Source organism: Branchiostoma belcheri, unplaced genomic scaffold (genome assembly GCF_001625305.1).
Source record: "Branchiostoma belcheri isolate BF01 breed outbred unplaced genomic scaffold, Haploidv18h27 scaffold1, whole genome shotgun sequence".
NCBI classification, from domain to species: domain Eukaryota; kingdom Metazoa; phylum Chordata; class Leptocardii; order Amphioxiformes; family Branchiostomatidae; genus Branchiostoma; species Branchiostoma belcheri.
The window spans coordinates 4,418,143-4,438,029 of record NW_017802379.1 but is presented as its reverse complement, the minus strand read 5'-3'; the positions used below and the strand labels follow the sequence as shown (position 1 = coordinate 4,438,029).

At 38.9% G+C, this 19,887-nt stretch overlaps 1 protein-coding gene across 10 annotated transcripts in view; it reads left to right on the top strand.

Moving 5' to 3' along the window:
• Positions 1 to 19,887, top strand: part of LOC109465032 (CAP-Gly domain-containing linker protein 1-like) — a 54,527-nt gene that overhangs the window by 2,612 nt on the left and 32,028 nt on the right. For 6 of the 10 annotated variants that reach the window (XM_019762219.1, XM_019762227.1, XM_019762213.1 and 3 more), the window contains exons 2-18: positions 3,145 to 3,710; positions 4,706 to 5,396; positions 5,927 to 6,039; positions 6,170 to 6,333; positions 6,601 to 6,663; positions 7,211 to 7,285; positions 8,728 to 8,826; positions 9,072 to 9,113; positions 9,325 to 9,428; positions 9,706 to 9,766; positions 13,229 to 13,333; positions 15,057 to 15,326; positions 15,680 to 15,737; positions 15,853 to 15,936; positions 16,256 to 16,323; positions 16,705 to 16,793; positions 17,323 to 17,488. In XM_019762219.1, coding sequence (XP_019617778.1) covers positions 3,515 to 3,710; positions 4,706 to 5,396; positions 5,927 to 6,039; positions 6,170 to 6,333; positions 6,601 to 6,663; positions 7,211 to 7,285; positions 8,728 to 8,826; positions 9,072 to 9,113; positions 9,325 to 9,428; positions 9,706 to 9,766; positions 13,229 to 13,333; positions 15,057 to 15,326; positions 15,680 to 15,737; positions 15,853 to 15,936; positions 16,256 to 16,323; positions 16,705 to 16,793; positions 17,323 to 17,488 — 2,448 coding nt within the window. In that variant the 5' untranslated portion in view covers positions 3,145 to 3,514. Of the gene's footprint in view, positions 1 to 1,769; positions 1,939 to 3,144; positions 3,711 to 4,705; positions 5,397 to 5,926; positions 6,040 to 6,169; positions 6,334 to 6,600; positions 6,664 to 7,210; positions 7,286 to 8,727; positions 8,827 to 9,071; positions 9,114 to 9,324; positions 9,429 to 9,705; positions 9,767 to 13,228; positions 13,334 to 14,356; positions 14,387 to 15,056; positions 15,327 to 15,679; positions 15,738 to 15,852; positions 15,937 to 16,255; positions 16,324 to 16,704; positions 16,794 to 17,322; positions 17,489 to 19,887 lie in introns of those variants that run through there. The other 4 variants (XM_019762169.1, XM_019762194.1, XM_019762199.1 and 1 more) reach the window with 4 other exon arrangements.

Sequence of the window (19,887 nt, the reverse complement as noted above, 5' to 3'; positions counted from 1 at the left end):
CTGCGTTGGTCAAGAGGTATAGGCTATAGAGATTCAGGTGTATGAAAGAGGTCAACAAAAAACAGGACTGGTGGAGAATCATGGTCACGTACATGTCAAGTACTTTTCTCGCTTCAACCTTTGGCCTAGTTGGAGTGAGGTATTTTATAGGCGTGCATGTTAAACATGGTACAGTAATAAATGCCAGTGTCAGTGCCAATGCCATGCCAGTTTTGCAAGTGAATCGTAAGATACAATTTGTTTTTTGGGGATTGATTTATGAAAACAGGTGTAAAAAGTATTGAGTGTTAAGTTGAAGTGTAAAAGCATTTTGAATATTTGTGCATGATGTACATAATCAGTAGATATTAGAGTCAGCCCAACTGTGACCTTTGACCTTGTGGTATGTTTGATAATGACCTTGTATGACCTTGGTGGAGCCATCCTGTCCCCATGTGTCATCTGCCCAGCCCAACATGTGGTGTATCTAACAGTGGGAAGGGCGATGCCATTGACATTAATGAGTCAGCTCAAGTGTGAATCATCCGGATGAAAGAGTCTTCTTTCTTTAGTACTGTAAATCTTAAAATGTTTGCAGTAGTTTTATATTCATTGCAAAATCATAATACATTGTACTACAAAAAGGTATTTTGTCATAATTCTACTGTATTGAAAAATATTGTTTTAATTGCAAATATCAAATTCTGCAGAAACTTGCTTTTCCCTCTTACTGTGAATTAAAACCATTGCGAAAAGAAGTGCATGTACAGTATCCTGTTGTGTTAGCATTACATGAACATGCAGAAAATGATTTAGGAATGTGACAGTAGATAGCTTATAGTATGTAGTATGATCTGTTTTTAACTATATCACTATGATATCAGTTGAGTTGTTAATGATAGCTCCACAGTACATAAGACAAATATTTATGATTTTTATAATTGATAGCTCAACAGTATTTAACTTATTTTTCCTCAGTAAGACGTAAATTTCTAATTCTTATAATTGATATTTAAGAAAGGTTTTGTGACACTGCCTTAAAATTAGTATTGGTACATTGAAAAGTTAGATTGCCAAAGTCATCAGCTAGAGTTTAGATTGCAGAAGGCTGATGACTTTTAAAGAGTCAAGTGGTCTGGTCATGTTGACTAGTAGGAGGTTGGAACTCTGCCATGTCAACATTGCTGGTAAAGGTATCATTTCTATCACCTACTTGTACATGTAAATTTAGTGCTGCCCCTTTTACATGTACATGTATATATGTAAGGTCAAACAAGTCATGCAATTCCAAGTGACTACATTTCATGTACTGTCAATCGTGAAAGTTTTGCAGTGGTTTTTAATCTGCAGTTTCGCGGGCGAAAGTTTTGGATTTGCGGTTGAAACATTTTTGTGGTATTGTCGTCATATAACGGGGAGCCATATTTGTGGTGGTATGAATTTACAGTGAAGAGGTGACCACTAAAACTGCCAAAATTAGACCACCTCAAAACTTTCATGCTTTACAGTATACACTCTAGGGAAGACAAGTCTTATGATTGTCATATGCTCCTGTGCATTGTCAGATTCAAAAGATGATGGGGGAGACTATAACCCACTGTTTTATGGTAATAAGGTAACATTTTTATAGACTGAAATATGTGTGTAACTATACTTTAACTTAGTTTAAGGTTTAATCTCTTGTTCTTGAACATCCTAAGATTTTAGTTTGTATACTCATACTGACACAAAGTCCTCCCAAACCCTCCCTGTAAATGAATGGTCTGTCCCATCCCTATGGTAGTCTGACATTTGGAACCCCTCCACTTGTAGTTGACCCCAGTTGTAGGATACACAGCTTTCCTTTTAGTCACAATCCGTTTTAGACCCGTCCTTGGCCATGTTATGTCCTATTTTACCGCATGTGTTTTTAACCAAGTTGTACCATGTAATGCGGTAACAGGGATGGCGTCAGTCCGTGTAAGTACGTAGGTTTTTGTGTATTAAAGTTTGGGGAATGTTTTGAACTAATTGATATTCAGCTCACCCCCTAACTCAGTAACTGTCCTTACCCAGCATGTGGTACAAGGGTGACAATCTGACCTGGGATCAAATGTGGCCATCGTTTTCCTGGGGGATTTTTGTTGTCTACATCTCAGCATGAGGTCTGATAAAGACCATCAATTTCATCTTTTATTTGACATATTGTGTTGTGTTGTTATGAGTTGAAAATGTCTTTAATCTTATTGTAAAACTTTTTTTTGGGTATTCTTGTGCAATGAATCAGATTGAATCAAAAGCCTTCACCTTAAATGATTTTGCACTATCTAAAATTCAGTGATAGTATATAAAACATTGTCAACACATGCAGTGTATTTTGCATATCTGATTCAGTATATATACTATACCAGTATCATAGTTGTCCTTGTCTTAATCAGTTTTGAATGGTATAGTCTTCCATCTGTAGTTGTGATTTTAATACCATATCTTGCATTGCATAATATATACTAGATGTATCTTAATTCATCCATATCTTGTTGCTCCAACTCTGGTTCTGACTGCAGTAACACCAATAGATAACTGTATCTGCCTTACTACTACTTATAGCCCTGGTGTAGACACAACAGTGTTATCTTGGCATCAGCCTTGGCTTTAGACATTTCCCAACTCCCAGCACGGTCTCATTAAACTGTTATTATGGAAACTTTACAAAATTGTAAGTCAAATTTGGGATTATTATGTCTCAACTGACTCATCCCATACATTCTTCTATTGTATTGCATACTTACAGATCATTTCTAAACCTTTCTAAAAGAATTTTCCACATGACTATACAATGTGACATATTATCGTTATGTAGGAATAAGACATACTCTTAAAAACAATTTTCAAATGTTTCTATCTGTTTGAGTGATTTAGCAACTGTACAGACCCAACCCAAGTGTCCCCATATTAAGGTCACTGATACAGAATGGTGTAGAATGTCCTATATAGAACATATTTCTACTGGTCCTCTGGGAAGACCAGTTTGTCTTCATGGTCTAGGATATCTGTGGTATGTTTGTGCAGCAAAATCTGGAACAACAAGCCCAAAGGCATGCATCAATTGTGACATGTTTTAATGCCTATTTCAATCTCCTGACCACAGGAATTTGAATAAAATCTTTTTCTTTTTTGTCACTCCAGATATCCTGCAAAGGACACAAGTTCCTTAGGATAAAGAAGAACTCCTTCTAAGACTGATGAAGAATCAGCCCATGTACTTGCCCCAGCCATATTGCCAAGGAAAGCATTATTCATTTAAAGGAAAATATTCTCTGTGTACAAGAAAGCAAAAAGAAAAGGTCGCCTTAGGTAAATGTCAAATGTGAGTGACTACACTGCTTCGGTCAAGTTGAAAATCTCTGCATAACAGGCCATCGAAATAAAAATAGCAAAGGTACGAACCCTGAGGGAATAACTTTGAAAACAAACGGAAACGCGAAACAGCTGAAGACACCAAACGTCAGGAATGAAGCATAAGAAATCTCAAGAAGATAAGTTCTAAAGAAACAAGATGAGTACGACAGGGAAACCGTCTGGGCTGAAACCGCCCAGTAAAATAGCCAAACCTGGAGCCACAGGCATCCCCAAGGCTGGTGGTACAGCTGCTAAGGGTGCGGCAGGTGCAGCTAAAGGTGCAGCAGGTGCAGCCAAAACTGCAGCTGGAGCTGGCAAGGGTGCTCCAGGTGCTGCAAAAGGTGCAGCTGCAGGTAAGAACATGTTATATAGTACTGATCCTGGTTATCATGTCAAAGTTTGAACGACTCAAACCTGTATTGCGTGTATCATGGCATATCTTAAGGTGGCACTAGTACTGTTTCTATTGCTGACTTACCTACATTGTAATTGGTTATTTTAAGAAAAAAGATTACATGTACATGTATTTTGATAGTTATAGTGATATTTTGTGTTCCTTTTTTCTCATTTTATGGCAGTTGTACAATGTTTAATTTCTGTATTTGTTCTTTCATCATTACCAGCATTATAATTTATATGGAACATTTGGTATAAGTTAGCTAGTATAAGTTTAGTTTTGCAATTTTGAGTTTTGTCACAATGTTCTTGACATATATGTGTACATATCACATTTTATCTACTACAGAGTAGGCAGTCCTGAAGTGCAATAGCTCTGTGCTATCCTCATCCATTGTGAAGCCCATTATCTCTGGATTATGCAGTCATTTCAAACAGACCATCAGCTCTATTACCAACTGTACAATTTATATGCACATGCACAACCTGTCTCTGTATCTGTTTCAAAAGGGCATGCCTGCCCATTTCTGCCTTGGTATAAAAGGGACAAAGGAATTGCATGGCTTTAGTTAATGGCCTGAAGGTGCACAGTGCATGATTCTTACAAATTGCACAAGGAGATGCATTTCACTGTCTCAATCTTTAAAAATGAACCACAAGTAATGGCTACCATAAATTACGCACTTTTGATGTACAGCATGTTTGATGTTAAGGTAAATGATTTAGTTTAATTTTAACCTTCACCTAACTGTCTAATCCATAGAGATTTGGTAGGCATTAATGGCAACATCTGTGGGCTAAAGGTTACGGTAAATGTACATGTTGTTGATGCATGATCACAGTATGTAAACAAGCATGTAATCATCAAGAATTGCACATTGTCTTGGGACTATTTTCTTTGCATGACGTACTTACACCCTCAACTTCTCTCCTCTCCACACTCACCTTACAGGCATACAACACTTTACAGGCTTGTATGCCTCCGCCACCACTAAGGCTGCGGCCTCTTCTGTTATATCTTCAGATGGGTGGAAAATTGGTGATCGTGCGTATGTTGCCGGCACCAAGGCCGGTTATATCCAGTTCATCGGTGAAACGCAATTCGCGCCAGGTGAGTGGGTCGGAATCGTGTTGGACGAACCTGTGGGAAAGAACGATGGCTCCGTGGCCGGCGTGCGGTACTTCCAGTGTACGCCGCAGCACGGCGTGTTCTCACGGGCTGCGAAACTTACCAGAGAGCCTGCAGCGCCAGGAGCTGCCGCAGGCGTGCCGTCCGCGGCCGCTGCAAGGTCACGGGCGTCAAGCTCTGCCTCGAGAGGAGCCGGCGACGCAGTTAACGGGTCAAAATCGACAGAAAGACCCAGCAGTCGACTTTCAACGTCAACGAAATCTTCCAGTCTGAAACAGCGGTTAGCGGGATCCAGCATGGGGACTCTAACTCCCAGCGTGTCCATGACTAGTCTGGTAGACATCGGGAAGAAAGCGGAGGAACTGTTCAGTCTGGGTGACCGAGTCCTGGTCAGTGGGACGAAGGCAGGTCTGGTGAGGTATCTGGGGACGACAGACTTCGCCAAGGGGGAGTGGGTCGGGGTGGAGCTGGAGGAGGAACAGGGCAAGAACGACGGATCTGTGGCAGGGAAGAGGTGAGGGTTTTTTTTCTACTCATTGGCCACTTATGGGCCACTCCAGTACAAGTTTAGGGGTTACGTAGATAGGAATGTAACTGCTACCGCATCTCTGAAACGTCATGATCAAAGTTAAGTACAAGAGATAAGAGAATGAAAGTCATTTCCTTCCCTCTGTTTCAATGTCACCTTTTAGTAATGCTACTTAAGTTGAATTATGACTCCCACACTATTGCTGCTGAAGTGCCAAGTCTCCATATGGTTTCAAGCCAAGAGGGAACAATGAATTTTCATTATTTGCATCCAATAAAATGAATGCCAAAGGCATCTGTCTTAGTAGTTACTACCCAAAAGAAGAGACTTTAATCTTTATGATGTGCATATATACGAAACTGTAGTAAGGTACGTTCATAATTACATCTTTCTATAACTTACAAATACATTGTACATGCATGTCTACATCAAGAGAAAATAAGAAAAAGTGAAAAGTTTCCCTCTGAATTTTGATTGCAGTTGATAACATTTTTTCGTCCTGTGTTCCATGACAGATATTTCACCTGTAAGCCCAAGTTCGGCCTGTTTGCTCCGGTGCACAAGGTCCAGCCTCTCGGGGAGGGGGAACCTGTGCCTAAGGCAACACCCAAACAAGCCTCAGTACCAGGTGGGATTTGAAACAAAAGTGTGCTATGATATAAATATGGATGCATTTTTCTATTATCCAGTATAGTGATATCATTCACCACCTAAAATGACCACCAAGAGTAAAACATTGAAATTTGCGTATATTGTAGGCTCTGCAACAGCTGCCAGAATAGCAGCCAGGAAAGCCCAGTCAGAAGCGCCCCCACCCCTTCCCCTCGGTACTCCAGGCGCCAGGTCTCGCAGTGGCAGCAGCAGCTCCATCAGCTCCATTAGTTCCAACATCAGCTCAGCATCAGGCTATGGAAGGCACTCTGTAAGTACAACTACAGTGCGTCTGTGAATAATTTCATCAAGTTGTCAAGAGAGTGTGTTCAGTGGGTTTTCACATCCAATGTTTTGATGGTAGTCTGTTGCCTTCTTCAGGGCAACAATAACTGATTCTGGGTTCACATTTGTGATTTTGAAGTAGAGATGCCTAGGTGATATCTTGTCCAATGTATACACTTATCTGGTCTTGAAATCATTGTAAACTTCATCATTTTTGTTATACATCTCATCATTTTTGTCATATTTTGCTCAGGAACTGCGTGCTGCTGCCAGGAAGACGCGGGCATCCACAGGAAGCTCTACACACGCCATGCAGGTACTGTCTGTTGCACAAGCTTCTCTCCAAGTAATGAGAGAAAGCCTTTAACCATGCACGACTCAAGTTGTATAAAAGCAGTGTCAAAAGAATTATCAATTATAGTCTAGCTGACAGGTCTCCAGGATTTTTAAAAAAAGTTTGCTTGAGTAACATCAGCAATCTGTCAGACAAATAGGGTAAACATGTATGTATGACGAACTGTAGTACACAAAAATATATTCAAACTGGCCTTCCCTTGTGCCTGCAAAGGGGTGTGTTATCTTAGGACAACAGAGCAAAATGTTTGACTTATACTGGTTGAGTAGTACAGTTACAGGTACAGTTGTCTGGTAAAACTGCTTGGCTGTTATACCTGTACATGTAGATTAGTGGGATGTGAAGCTTGCAGTGTGCATATTGCTATTCTACCTGCTTGCAGCCATAGTACATGTAAACAATTCCCACTTACATGTCCTCTGAAGTGCTGCTTGGCTCTACCTTCTGCTTTGTACCCCTTCTCCAAAGTTCCTTTCTTCTCACCCCCGGAAATCTACTCTCTTTTAAGGAACTACTGCAGGAGAAGGAAAAGAAACTGCAGGACCTTGAAGATGCCAGGATGGTTGTCATCAAAAACATCAAGGAATGTTGGCTTCCCTTTCTCTCTCCTTGTCTTTTATCACAGACACTGTCTCAAAAACAGAAGTGTGGAAAACCTTTACATTTGCGGTGAAATTTGTAGTTTGTGTTCTGAGAGAGATGCTCAACAGTGAACCTTAAATGCATAAATTCAACATATTCTACAGAAGATTCCCAATATTATGTTTTGATGTACTTTGACAACCTTATAATTTTTGGCACAAACAAAGCACTCTCTCAGGATACAAGAATTGGTAGAAAATTATGATTCTTGTGATCATTTCCTAACTTAGGAAAGTAGTCAATGCACTCTTGGTGTCCCATTTTGATCACTTTCACGAGGTGTGTGGTGTGGTGTCACTTTAGATATTTCCTTTCTGCACATTTACCGGTAATTAACACTATACATGTACATGTAGTTGTGCTGTGAGTTGTCTTTCCCATATTGTGTTACATTTTATACTATCTTGCATGGACATTTGCATGTTTGGTATGAAGGTACTTTATATTCTACATGTAGAAGATGGTACTTATGCATGTCTTTTCCATGCCATTTGAGATTAAGGTTTTTGGACAGGCTGTATTAGTTTGTTAGGGTGTTTCTTCCTTCACAATTACCACCCCTTGCTGCATCAAGTACTCTGGTGGCAATGTCTTCACCCCTCAGTAGTTTGCTCCGTTTTATCAAGACCTCTGCCCGAGAATTAGACCCCGCCAAAGTTCACTTTTCTCCTTTCAATAACTTTTCTCAGTTAGACTACTTTCCTAAGTAAAGAGTCTTACCATATTTACTTCGACATAGCTCAAAGATGTTTGCAAAGTTTTGGAAATTCCCAAATTAATATTTTTGTGACAGTTACTTGCCACCCCTTGTGGCCATTGAGAAATTGCTCCTCCTACTCCTCCTCAACTTTATTCTGTCATCTCCATCTTTACTACTAATGTCAGATTTGTGTTCCAGTCCTTTTACAGCGCATCAACATCCATGGCTGACTTTTTCTTTTTCATTTTGACAAGCTCATTTTTTTGGCAAATTTGTTTTAAGATAATTTTGACTAAGCCCATGCCAGTATCATTTGTATATAAGACCGCTCATTTTTGCTAATTGTATGTTTACTAAGCTTGCATTTGTCATTTAACAGTCATCATTCCATCTATAATTGAAGAAATCACTTCCTGCCATTGTGACTGCCATTTAACATTAGACACCACATTTCAAAGAGCTACAAGACCTGAATAGAAGTTGGACTCACCTGGGGTTTATAATAATAAATTATAGTTGGGATACAAAAGTATAGTCAACTGTGACATTGCCTTTTGTGATACATGTATAAACTGATAAAGTTGGTCATCCTTGAAGTGGGTAGATTTGATAGGAAGTTTTGTTCTTTCCTCTTAATCTGTGCCTCTTGTAATTGTACCTGCACTACTCATTGAAACCAACAGGAGGCGCTGAAGGAGAAGCAACAACATGTGGAGCAGCTCTTGGCAGAACGTGACATGGAACGTGCGGAGGTCGCACGGTCAGCCTCTGCCGTTCTGGAGGTGCGACACAGCAGTAATAAAACTTTTTGTGAAAGAAACTAATTTAACATTTTCCTTACACATTTTATCAATTTTACTAGTTTGTGCCCAAAAATCTCTTGGTATGCTTGGTGAAATTACAGATGAAAAATTTGTTACAAAAGATGTATTCATCAGTGAAGTGTGACAGGGTGATTTTTAGCTTTGTTTTTCATTACATCTTGATCATTGTATTTTTTATAACACTACCTGTTAATGAATTGCAGTCTCAGACACAGCTGGATAGCCTACGAGCAGACCACGAAAAGGTGAGAATACTTCCTCATGGCATGAAATATTCATATATGTCACAGTCCCTAAGTAGATTTCAGAGGGGACCTTAGATATAATACAGTGGACTGTTTATTATACACCTTAGGGCAAACTAATTTGATCAGTGTACTGACTGTAGAATAATGTTTGGAGCATGACCTGACCTGTAATTTTGTGGTGAGTCAGTCATTTTTGCCTCGTTTGCAGTATGTCCGCGAGAGTGAAATCAACGTGGAGAAACTGCGTGCAATGGTGGAAGGTGCGGACAAGGAGAAGATGGAACTTGTCAATCAACTTGAAGAAGAAAGAAGGTACAGATGTCTTGTTTCTTGAGCCTTTCAGGCTGTTTATAGTTTGGTTGGTGTGTAGGCTGATTAATTCAAAACACAATGATTTTTTTTTTTTCAAATTAGAATGGTATAGGGAAGATGCTCATAGCTTGCACAATTGACCTTTTGCAGCAAATGACTAGTAAGGTACTTAATATTGGTATGGAAGTATTGTTTTGGGTGTCTGAGCTTTGGGTTTGTGTGAAATTTTTTATTTCTTTAATCCAATTGACAATGCAACCTGTTAACCTCTTTTTAGGAAAGTTGAAGACTTGACGTTCAGAATTGAAGAACAGACCATCTCATCAGGAGACCTGGAGGTAAAAGTCTCTCTCATTTTTAGAAATAAGAATTGACCCCCAACTGTGTCATAAAGGTATTCTAGTCACATTGTCATATCTCATTCTATACCCATTATTATGTGGTTGAATTTTTCACATGGACTTGTATCATATGTAAATTAAGTGACCTTGACATGTGAATCACTGAAACATCCTGTATACTGTTATATGACTTGTTTGTGATGTTGCAACTTTCTAATGTCCATGCACATATGAAAACACTCAAAACAAAGTCTGGTGTATAATATATATATCGGTATTGCAACCATGTTCTCATTCACACTTCCCATATGTTATATGCACAATATAACCCTGGAGTTAACGGTGACGGTGTTCAAAACATTGTGGTGTTTTCACTCTATATGCGTGGTGTAATCACTTCTATAACAGAGCTCAAATCAAGACAGTGTACAAACTCTTAAATTTGACTTCAAAACATTTTTAGCAGCAAAATGATGTGAAGTGATGCTATATATCACTGCAGTAACTGTCATGCAAAAGACTTTTAATGATATACAGGAGCATGTTACCGGTACTTCAATTTTCAAGTAAACTGAGATTTGAGCTCTGCAGGTTGTAATGTCCCATGGTGTTCCCCTGTGTAACATGGTGAGCTGTACAGGGAACATGTCACATGTTTGTGGCTGAGTCAGGCCACAGAGCAGGAATAGGGCTGGGGAGAGATCTAACCTTTGACCAGAAATACCAAACAGGAACATTTTTTCATCCTCTTCAACTTGAATTAGGCTTAACAATTTTTGGGGTAAACTGAATTAAACTGGAGATGTTATTTTTGAACACATAGATTTTTTAAATTTACCTCAAGAGTTTAGGAAATAAAATGTAAAAACCAGCAATACCAGTTAAAAGGTCTCCTTTCACCATCAATGTGTACCTCTAACCTTTGACCAGAAATACCAAAAGAGGAATACTTTGGGGGCTATTCAACCTAAATTCTTGTTGACTGAAGTTCTTGCTTAACAATTTTTGTGAAATTGATTATGCTATAGCTGTCAATTCAGAATGTATGATACAATATGTTTTAAAATTTGTTTTAAAAATCCACTTGTAGAAAATAAAATGTTAACACCACGTACCAATATCTAAATGAGCTCCTTTCACCTTCAAATTTTTAATTGAAGGCCATAATGTTTACTAGAATCAATCAGCAAAGACAGCGTTGCATCACACCGATGTTGTGTACAATATTAGCACTGCCTCTCATAGGACAGTTATTTAGCTGGGATGATCTCACTGCTGGTGTAGTGCCAAGGTGTCCAGATATAGACTGGAGATGTTGATGACAGGCTCCTCTATCAGGGGTTTCTCAGAACCTCCTTTACATGTACATGGCAAACCATATGCTAATCATTGGGCCACACAAATTTACTTCCTTGGTTCTTGAATATGTCAAGGAAAAAATATAGGAAACTCATACTTAGAAGGCAGGGAGACAAAAAGAATATGGCTGTTTTCATTTCATAACACTATGTTCACTAAACTTGATTCTCAGTTCGAGCGTATTTTGAAAATCTGAGAACCAACAAATTAATTTGGTGTGGCCTCCCTAACAAGAATGACATCTACACATCCTGGACTTTGTTCTTCAGAAAACCTTTGGGTTTGGTGTGCAAATTGTATTATATATGTCAGTTTATACAAGCCATGTAATGTCAATTACATGGGTATTCTCCAGCAGTAGCCGTTAATACCAGTAGCCAAAGACTTTAAGTCAGTGGTAAGGCCACACCAATTTAATTTCTTGGTTAACGGATTCGCCCGCTTCATTTTTTTCTGATTTGCAAATAAAAATAAAAATTCAGAATCAACTGCAAAATGATCATATTTTGCCCTGAACAGTTGAAAACAGTCCTTTTTTTCCTAGTTGTTGCAGTTATTTCATCTTTCAATGCAATGGTATCATTAAAAGTTCAAAATTCATTGTTTAAATTTTGAACCAGCCTAGCTGGTGTGTTGACTTCGTGGCTCCTATCGTACCATTTTGGGCCATAATAGGATGCCTAGGCCTGTTTTTATTTTTTAATTTTTTTTCGCCCGCCCGCTCCATTATTTTTGTAGAAAAATCCGTTAACCAAGAAATAAAATTGTTGTAGCCTAATGGATATATATACATGTATAAAGGCGAATAGAAATTGAGGCAACTAAGCAAAATGTTACCAATGTCCATAAAATTCTACATTGTACTATGGAGACTTTACATTGTCATACCGAAGACAGACATCTGTCATTTCAGATAGAACTGATTGAGAATCCCAGTTGATCCAACACCCCATGCCCTAATGTCACGGTTAGCCCCTCACTGCAAGCCGCCAAGTCTGGCACCCACCCAGCTGTTGAAATCATCATGTAAGCATGCGATGATATAATACGACGTGCGTCTAAAATTATTCCTCACTACTCGTCACTACCTAGCAGAGCTTCTATGTCTGTAAAATGAATTTTACCTTTTTTTTCTTACCTAATTAGTTTTGAAGCTTTGATATCCTGAATTAGACTAATAAAATATGTAACGTGACAAGCTAAGCATCTGTTACTGGGCATTACAGGCAGATGACTGTGAGGGGTATCTTCTGTCCCTACATGTAGCTGCCCTTAGTGTCAATGCCATATAAGATTGCCCATGCAAACAAAGGCCCCCTGTGCCTGTAGTGAGAGGTCAGTGGCTGTGAGAGACAGAGGGCTAGAGACAGGGTAGCGTAGGGATGCCATAGAGGCCCAGGCTTTCAACTTGGAGAGGGGTGAATGCTGTCCCCAAGAGCACTATGTAGGCGGGATATAGGCCTTCCCTGCCTACAGGTATAATGTGTATAGTAGTTACGGCTAGTGGGGGGTTAAGAAAGTGGTTTTTGATTTGTGGATTTTTCCTGTCTGTAGGGGGTTGTCCCAGTTATGCTGTTAGAATTCCTGGGTGTTACGTTTATGTGTTGGGAGGGGGGTGCTGTCAGTCAAATTGTCTATGGTAACTAGTAGTTGGGCTAAAAGGCAATTGGTGCTGAGAAAAAGAAGCATCTTAACAGTTGTGATAGTATAAACTTGTAATGCACTATAAACTATTAACATCTTTGCCAGTTAAATTTATATCATACTGAGAAACTGTTTTGTCAAATATGAGCTTTTGCATAGATTCAATCAGGTGTCCATACAATAATTGACTCTTTTTGGTATCTGATATGTAAAACCATGAGTTTTTTATATTCCTGAAGATATTTTGAGTTGGTAAACTGTTATTGTGATAGATTTTTTTCTGAGAGAATATTTTCAGAAATTAAATGTGTGATGTGAGATAAAGGGAAAAAAAACCTGCTCTGTGGCCAGTTCTCACACTAACCTGCCCCCCTCCCCACCACCCCCGTACCTAAACCCTGCATGATATGCCTGTTGTCATGTGTTTGCCTACCACATGGCCGCCTTCACTAACAGACACAGAGCCGGGAGGAGCATGAACGCTTGAAACTAGTAGAAGCCGCCCTGGTCCAGGAGAGGCGCAGGGCCGAGAAACTGCAGGAAGAGCTTGAGGATACGCGGGTAATGGGATCTTAACTCAGTCTTCCATGCTTTCCCCCCTTTTTTCATCTCGCTGTAGACTAGCCCGCTGCTTTGGTTTACACTGACTGCTGCACTGATTCGCAACTTTTTTTCTCATTTTGGTTTGGTTTGCCACATTTCCACACCTTGTTTTATTATGTTGTTTTGTCATTGTTGTAGAAAGACTACTATATCCAGAAGAGAAATACTGAACTGTCTGTCCCTGCAAGTGTACATTTGATTGTGCAAGTATTGGCACAACAGGAAGAGAGTGAAAAGCATTGTGTACTAAAATCTTATGAAACTGGGAAGAACTTTCTTCCAGATCTTAATCTTCTGTGTATAGTAGCCCTTTTAGTTCGTTTTTCATATTATTATTTTATATTGTATGTTTTTTATGATTTATGCACATTTTTGATCTTCACAGCAAACCACAGGAAGGTCATATTTTCTTTATTATTTTCCATTCACTTTTCATTTATTTTTTGCAGAATGTATTTCACTCCAGCTACCAGTTTTGTCATCTAATACATGTAGCAACTGTCATAGTTAAACTTGTGTAAAGTCATGTAATATGTTGTATCAAAATGTAGACTTCAGCATTTTTAGGGGTTGGTTGTGCAACAAGTGTCACGTTTTCATTCATTTGTTAGCTCAGCTGTTTGTCTGCTTTCACACAAAAATGGTTTTGCGAGAGGCTGTGGAATTTGTGTGGGTTTTGGATAACTCAGCAGTTAAGGCCTGGCATGAAATTACTACAAAAATGCTGAGATTCTTTACATGCCAGCTTGCCACAGGCATGATTGCTGTTTCACATTACACTGGTGCAAAATTTCAGCTTTCTCAAAAAAATTATTTTTGTACAATGAACTCCCTGAAATCTATTGTTTACCTAGCAGCTATAGTTCAAGTGTAAAAATTGATAAATATGAGAAAGATTAAAAATTTGTTTAATATTTGTACTCTTTGTTGTATTGAAACCAAATATTATGTTTTTTCCTTGTCACTTTCTCTTTTGTTAAGGTTATGAAAGATCAGCTCCAAAAGGAGAAGGTAAAATAAAAAACACCTGTTTGGCTGGGAATTCAGGAATTATGGTGATGGCTTGGAAAGGATTGCTGGAATTCAAATGGAATTTTGGATTTATGGTTTAGTGTTGGGCTATATGGGATATTTGTGCTACTGTAAAATTGCTTAGTTTCCTCTGGGGAATATGTAGCCAAATGTGCTAGAGGCTTGTAGCTGTAGTGCAGAATCATCAAACCAACCTATTTTTTTTAACTGTTAGTGATCAAACTATGGTGTATTCTTTGTTAGGCCATACCAATTTGATTTGTTGGTTCTTAGGTTCTTGGAGCTTTACATGAAATAAATGAAGCTGGCAGGTAAATTCTTAAGCATCCTGTGATAGCCTCAAATGCCACCATAGAAGCCACAACTTTAGCATACCACACTGGTTTATCAAAAATGAAACAATTTTGGACTTTTACTAATCAAATCACTGCATTGATAAATGGAAAAACTAGAATGACAAGGACTTTCTTCAACTGTTGGTGCCAAAATATTGAGCATTTTGAGGTACATGTACTTTTTTTCCAGTCAGAAAAAAATTAAGTGAGTGAATCCTAGAACCAAGAATTTTAATTGATATGGCCTTATCCTATGGGTAAACATCTGATTCAATATGAAAATTTAACAAACAAGCTATCTGACTACACTCCAGGCCGCCAGTGTGTCGGAGAAGGCCAAGATCTCGGACCTGGAGAAGGAGAGTAAGGAGTACTTCGAGCAGATCGAGGAGCTCACACAGAAGCTGGATGCGGCCGAAAACAAGATCAAGGCCTTAGAGAGTGAGAGTGTGGAGGGCGGGGCCCAGGCCAGCGTGGCAGCCATCGAGCTCCAGGAGAGAGATGACAAGATCACCAGACTGGAGGGGAAAATCAACAACATCACACAGGAGAAGACGGCACTGGAGAAGTCACTGGCTGAGATGGTAAGAAATGGTGGTATTAGGAAGAAGATTAAATTAGTTTATGTCATACCTGGGTCGTGATAATGTTCAGATGTGGGTGTTCCAGCCCATGTGATAATCTGGGTTATTACACTGGGTCTTAAAAATTATCACATGGGATTCCAAAAGTTCAATAGAATAATTTGCTGTGTGCCGCTTTAAGAAATTTGAATAACTGGATTTGAACAACGGAATTGATTTTGTCACAATTTTGGTTCGGGGAGACCAAATTTTAGCACATTTTGCATTGAAACGTGAGTTTTCTCAGGTTGGTATGGCAGAAATAAAATACAACACAGCTTACTTCAACTCTTCTCTTGTTTCCATGATAACAGAAAGAAGAACTTGAAGATGGTAACAACAAGAGGCAGAAACAAGATCAGGTCATCGAAGGTAAGGAATAAGAGTGTCTTTTGTACTTGGCAAGTTCACATGATATTGGGCTTGGTATTCCTTGCCTTATGTAGACAGTTGTCACAGTTACAATATTTAATTTTTTTGTTCACAGAACTGAATGCCAAACTTGCAAGCAAACAAGAGGCAAGTGATAACATGAACAAGGAGATGCAGGAACTGAAGAACACCATTGCTGGTGAGTGAAGCAGAATCATCTTCTGCAAACCTTTCACATTGCTACATGTGTGAATATTTTGTGGGAATTATGTATGTGTCTGTATGTCTGTGAAACAGTGATGTGATTACCAGATTTTCTCAGTCTCGGAGATGCATTGTGGCATTCATATTTGGCTGTCACCATGGTAACTGGTGCTATAGCAGACACCCTTTGGTATTGGGTTACATAATGTAGCAAGTTGCAAGACAGAGTTGGAGGGGCTGGTCACCATAATAGAAATAAACAGAGCAGTAGTTTGTAACTACTTACTGGATGTACTTTTTGTATGTTTCCACAGAGCTTCAGAGTCAGGTGAAGGCAGGAGAGGAGAAGACTTCCCAGCTGACTGCAGACAAGGCCAAACTGGTATGAGTTCCAACTGAAGGACTAACCTGATGTGCACAGCTTCATTAGCTCAGCCAGCAGCACACAATCTTTCTAACGCTATGCTCACTGTTTATATTTAGGTACCTCTACTACTAATGTCTAGATGTATGCAAGTGTTGACATCTTTTTAGAGTCATTTGGTTTTATTTTGCATGTACTTGCTCATCTTGCCTTACTTGTAAACAGTTCTTGACTAGACCATGCTTGATACTTTTGTCTCACAGAACTTCAACTTTGACAGATTGCCTACATTGCACCACGCTAAGCATGCCCAGTTCAAACTGTAAAGTGGCTTATTGCAATTTTTCAGTAAGAGATGGTAATGAGTAGTAGAGGAAGGTAACTGTCATTCTCTTCCAGGAGGGGGAGAAGGAGGAAATGCTGAAGAATTCTGGTGACAGCTCTCAACAGCTGAGCAGGCTGAACGACCAACTCAAGGAGAAGGATAAGTGAGTCGTGGAAACGGGAAAGGGAACATTCTCTAGCATTAGAAATGATTTTATCTCATACTACTGTTCTTCTGAAAGAAAATATATACACAGTTCCTTTCAAGATTCTTTCTAGTTCCCTGGTAGGATAAGAATTATCAAACATGACTGCAAATGTTATTCCATTGACTTGAATGCTTTTCAGCACTAAGGACAGGCATCAAGACAAAGATGACATTTGATTAGGCTGCTACCTATTTTGTGGACCACATCAGCTTTACATATCTAGCATTTTTCTTCAATACTATCCACATATGGTTGTCAAATAAAGATAGCCAGCTTATCATGGCTTCCACTAAAATGGTAAAATACATTTAATTTAGTAATTCTGATGCCTGTAGTACTAATTTGGAAAACAAAGTGCACTCAGGCTTAACAGTTGTTAATTGTGTTAGACACATTGTTGTGATTTTTTCAACATTTAACAGAGAATGATCTACCGGTATTCCGTCTTTGTTTCTTCTCTCAAATGTTTTATTTCTTCCATCAGAGAAATAACAGAACTGAGGGATGCCCTGTCCCAAGCCAACCAGAATAACGAGAAGTTGGAACACACGGCAAAACAGGCCAAGGAGCAGGCAGCGCAGGAGGCTGCTTCAGCACAGGAGAAACACCAGGAGGAGGTCAAGGCCCTGCAGGAGAAGCTACAGAACATGGTGAGGTTTTATCATGCACACTTGGCACTGCAGGTGGTACTTATGGGGTCTTGGCTTCCTTGTGTACAGAAGTGTAAAATACTGCATAATTCCTCACTTTTACAATCATTGAAATCTTTACTAGAAAGACTGGGAAGTCTAGTCCCCTAGAAGTGCCATCTATGCCCCAAAATATGTGAAATAGTCTTGTTAAGTCTGTGTTTTGTTGTTTTCATGTAAATGTGTGTGCATACCCACTTTCAAGCACACATACACAAGTATGAGCCAATGACATTCCGGTAATAGCAAAGGAAGTTTTTTAATTCAATAACCAATTTAAAAAATTGACCAGTCCTATAGTACACTACCCATACCTCCATACTAATATTCTTCCTAGCAGGAATTAAACCTGGGTTTCTTACATCATTGCACCTTCTACCCCAGCCTACTAAATCAATTCCTTGCTAACATGTGCAAAATATACATAAAATTTGGTTTGCAAAACTTCCATCCTCAGGCATATTTTGTCAAAACATACATGCAACTACTTGTTGGATTTTTAAAATCCCTTCAGTTGGCAAATCAGGCTTCTTTACAAAAAGAATCACATTTCATGAAATACATTGAACATGTCATGCCTGAAAAAGATTAAATATATCCATTAAGCTCTTTACCAATATTCAGATATTTTGTCAAAACATACATGTGAAACTTGTGAAATTCTTCAGCAAAACAGGCATGTTTATAAAAATCTTTAACATTGCATCAAATGAGATTAATGTACATAATCATGCCTAAACAACATTAAATTCTATTTAGTTCAGATCTGTGACAGTATTTAGGTCAGTAGAATCCTCAAAATGTAGACAATACCTAAATAGTGTGTTCTTTTCTATGACCTAAAATATCAAGAAAACACCAATACCATATTTCAATCTTTTTTTCGTTATGCACCAATTCTATCAGACTAAATCACTTACATGTAAATGTTATGTTAACATCTGAAATGTCCACTGTGTGAAGTATTTGGTGAAACCCAGTTGTCCTAGCCATGGATTTACTTTTCCTGAAAATTCACATTTTTGCTGTCCGTTGAGTTAGTATTTCGAACATGAATGCCTTATTCGGTAAACTTTTTCTCAGGCTTTCTCAATTACAGTCAAGTTGTGAGACTAGCCAGTTCATGAAAAAGTTGGACAACCTACAAATTTAGTTCAGGTTGTCCTGCGTACAGCTTGGTTTCCCAAAGTACTTCACACACTGCACATTGCTGCACACGCTTGTGGTGGTCCCTGTGTTTTCCAACGGCTGTCCTCTCTCCCCCCCTCCCCATCTCTGTTGTACTGTGTCCCATACAGGCCCAGCTGCAGAATGTCCTGGTTTTGTGGCTGAAGGGACGCTATGCTAAGTGGACACACAGTCCTCCTAATCACTTTATTACGGACCCTTAAACATCTGCCAAACATTCTCCTTAAAACATCGTATCCATACAGTATTATAGCAAGAATATCATTCATGTCATGGCAACCATGTTAGCCAAAATGATCAAACTTTTGAACATCTCTAAAGTACTGAGGGATTTTTGAAAGAATGACCAATAGTATGAAGAAGAATACTGTAAATTGTGAAACCTTTGCGGCGGTTTATTTTGCTGAAGAAGAGAAATTGAGGTTTTCACAGAGTTTCAGATTTACAGTTCAAACAATCTTGTAGTACAGTACAAGGAATACAAGGAATTTGCGGTAGCGAGGTCACCACAAAAATAAGAACACTGTGAAAGTATCACAATTTACAGTAAGTGTTTCTGATATCTGGAGTATTTTCTTATTAAGAAAGAAATTGATGAAGCCTGGGTAGAGCTTACTTCAGGTAAGGTTGACTGTGATGATAGCATTGCAGATTTTGATGATGATAATTGATTCCGAAGTTGAGTAGCCATATAATATGATGTTGTGCAGGAGAAGAAAATGATTGGCTCACTGGACTGATCCTAAAGGTCTGCCCACCTCCGTCAAAACATACATATGCAAGTATCTGATGGAAATGTAGCCACTCTCTCATTGGTCAAACCGATAATTGCTACTTTGTCATTGGTCGATCCGCTAATTGTGATGGACAATCAGGATCAGTCTATTATCGGAGGAGTGATGGGGTATGTGGATGAAGTAATTGGCACTGTGAGGCAGATGTCTTTCCAACATGTTCATACATACATGTACCTAGTAGCAGTACATGTATTGCGTGATATAGTCCTAATCGTGCAATAGTCTATTTATACTACATGCTCGTATTAAATGTTTCCGTAACAAGGAACTACTATGCAAGAGCAAAGCAAGCAACCATCTAAGAATTTAAATAATGAAAAAATGGTTGTCAGTAACTTATGATGTAGTCATATTTTGAAGAGAAAGGTTTAGGAG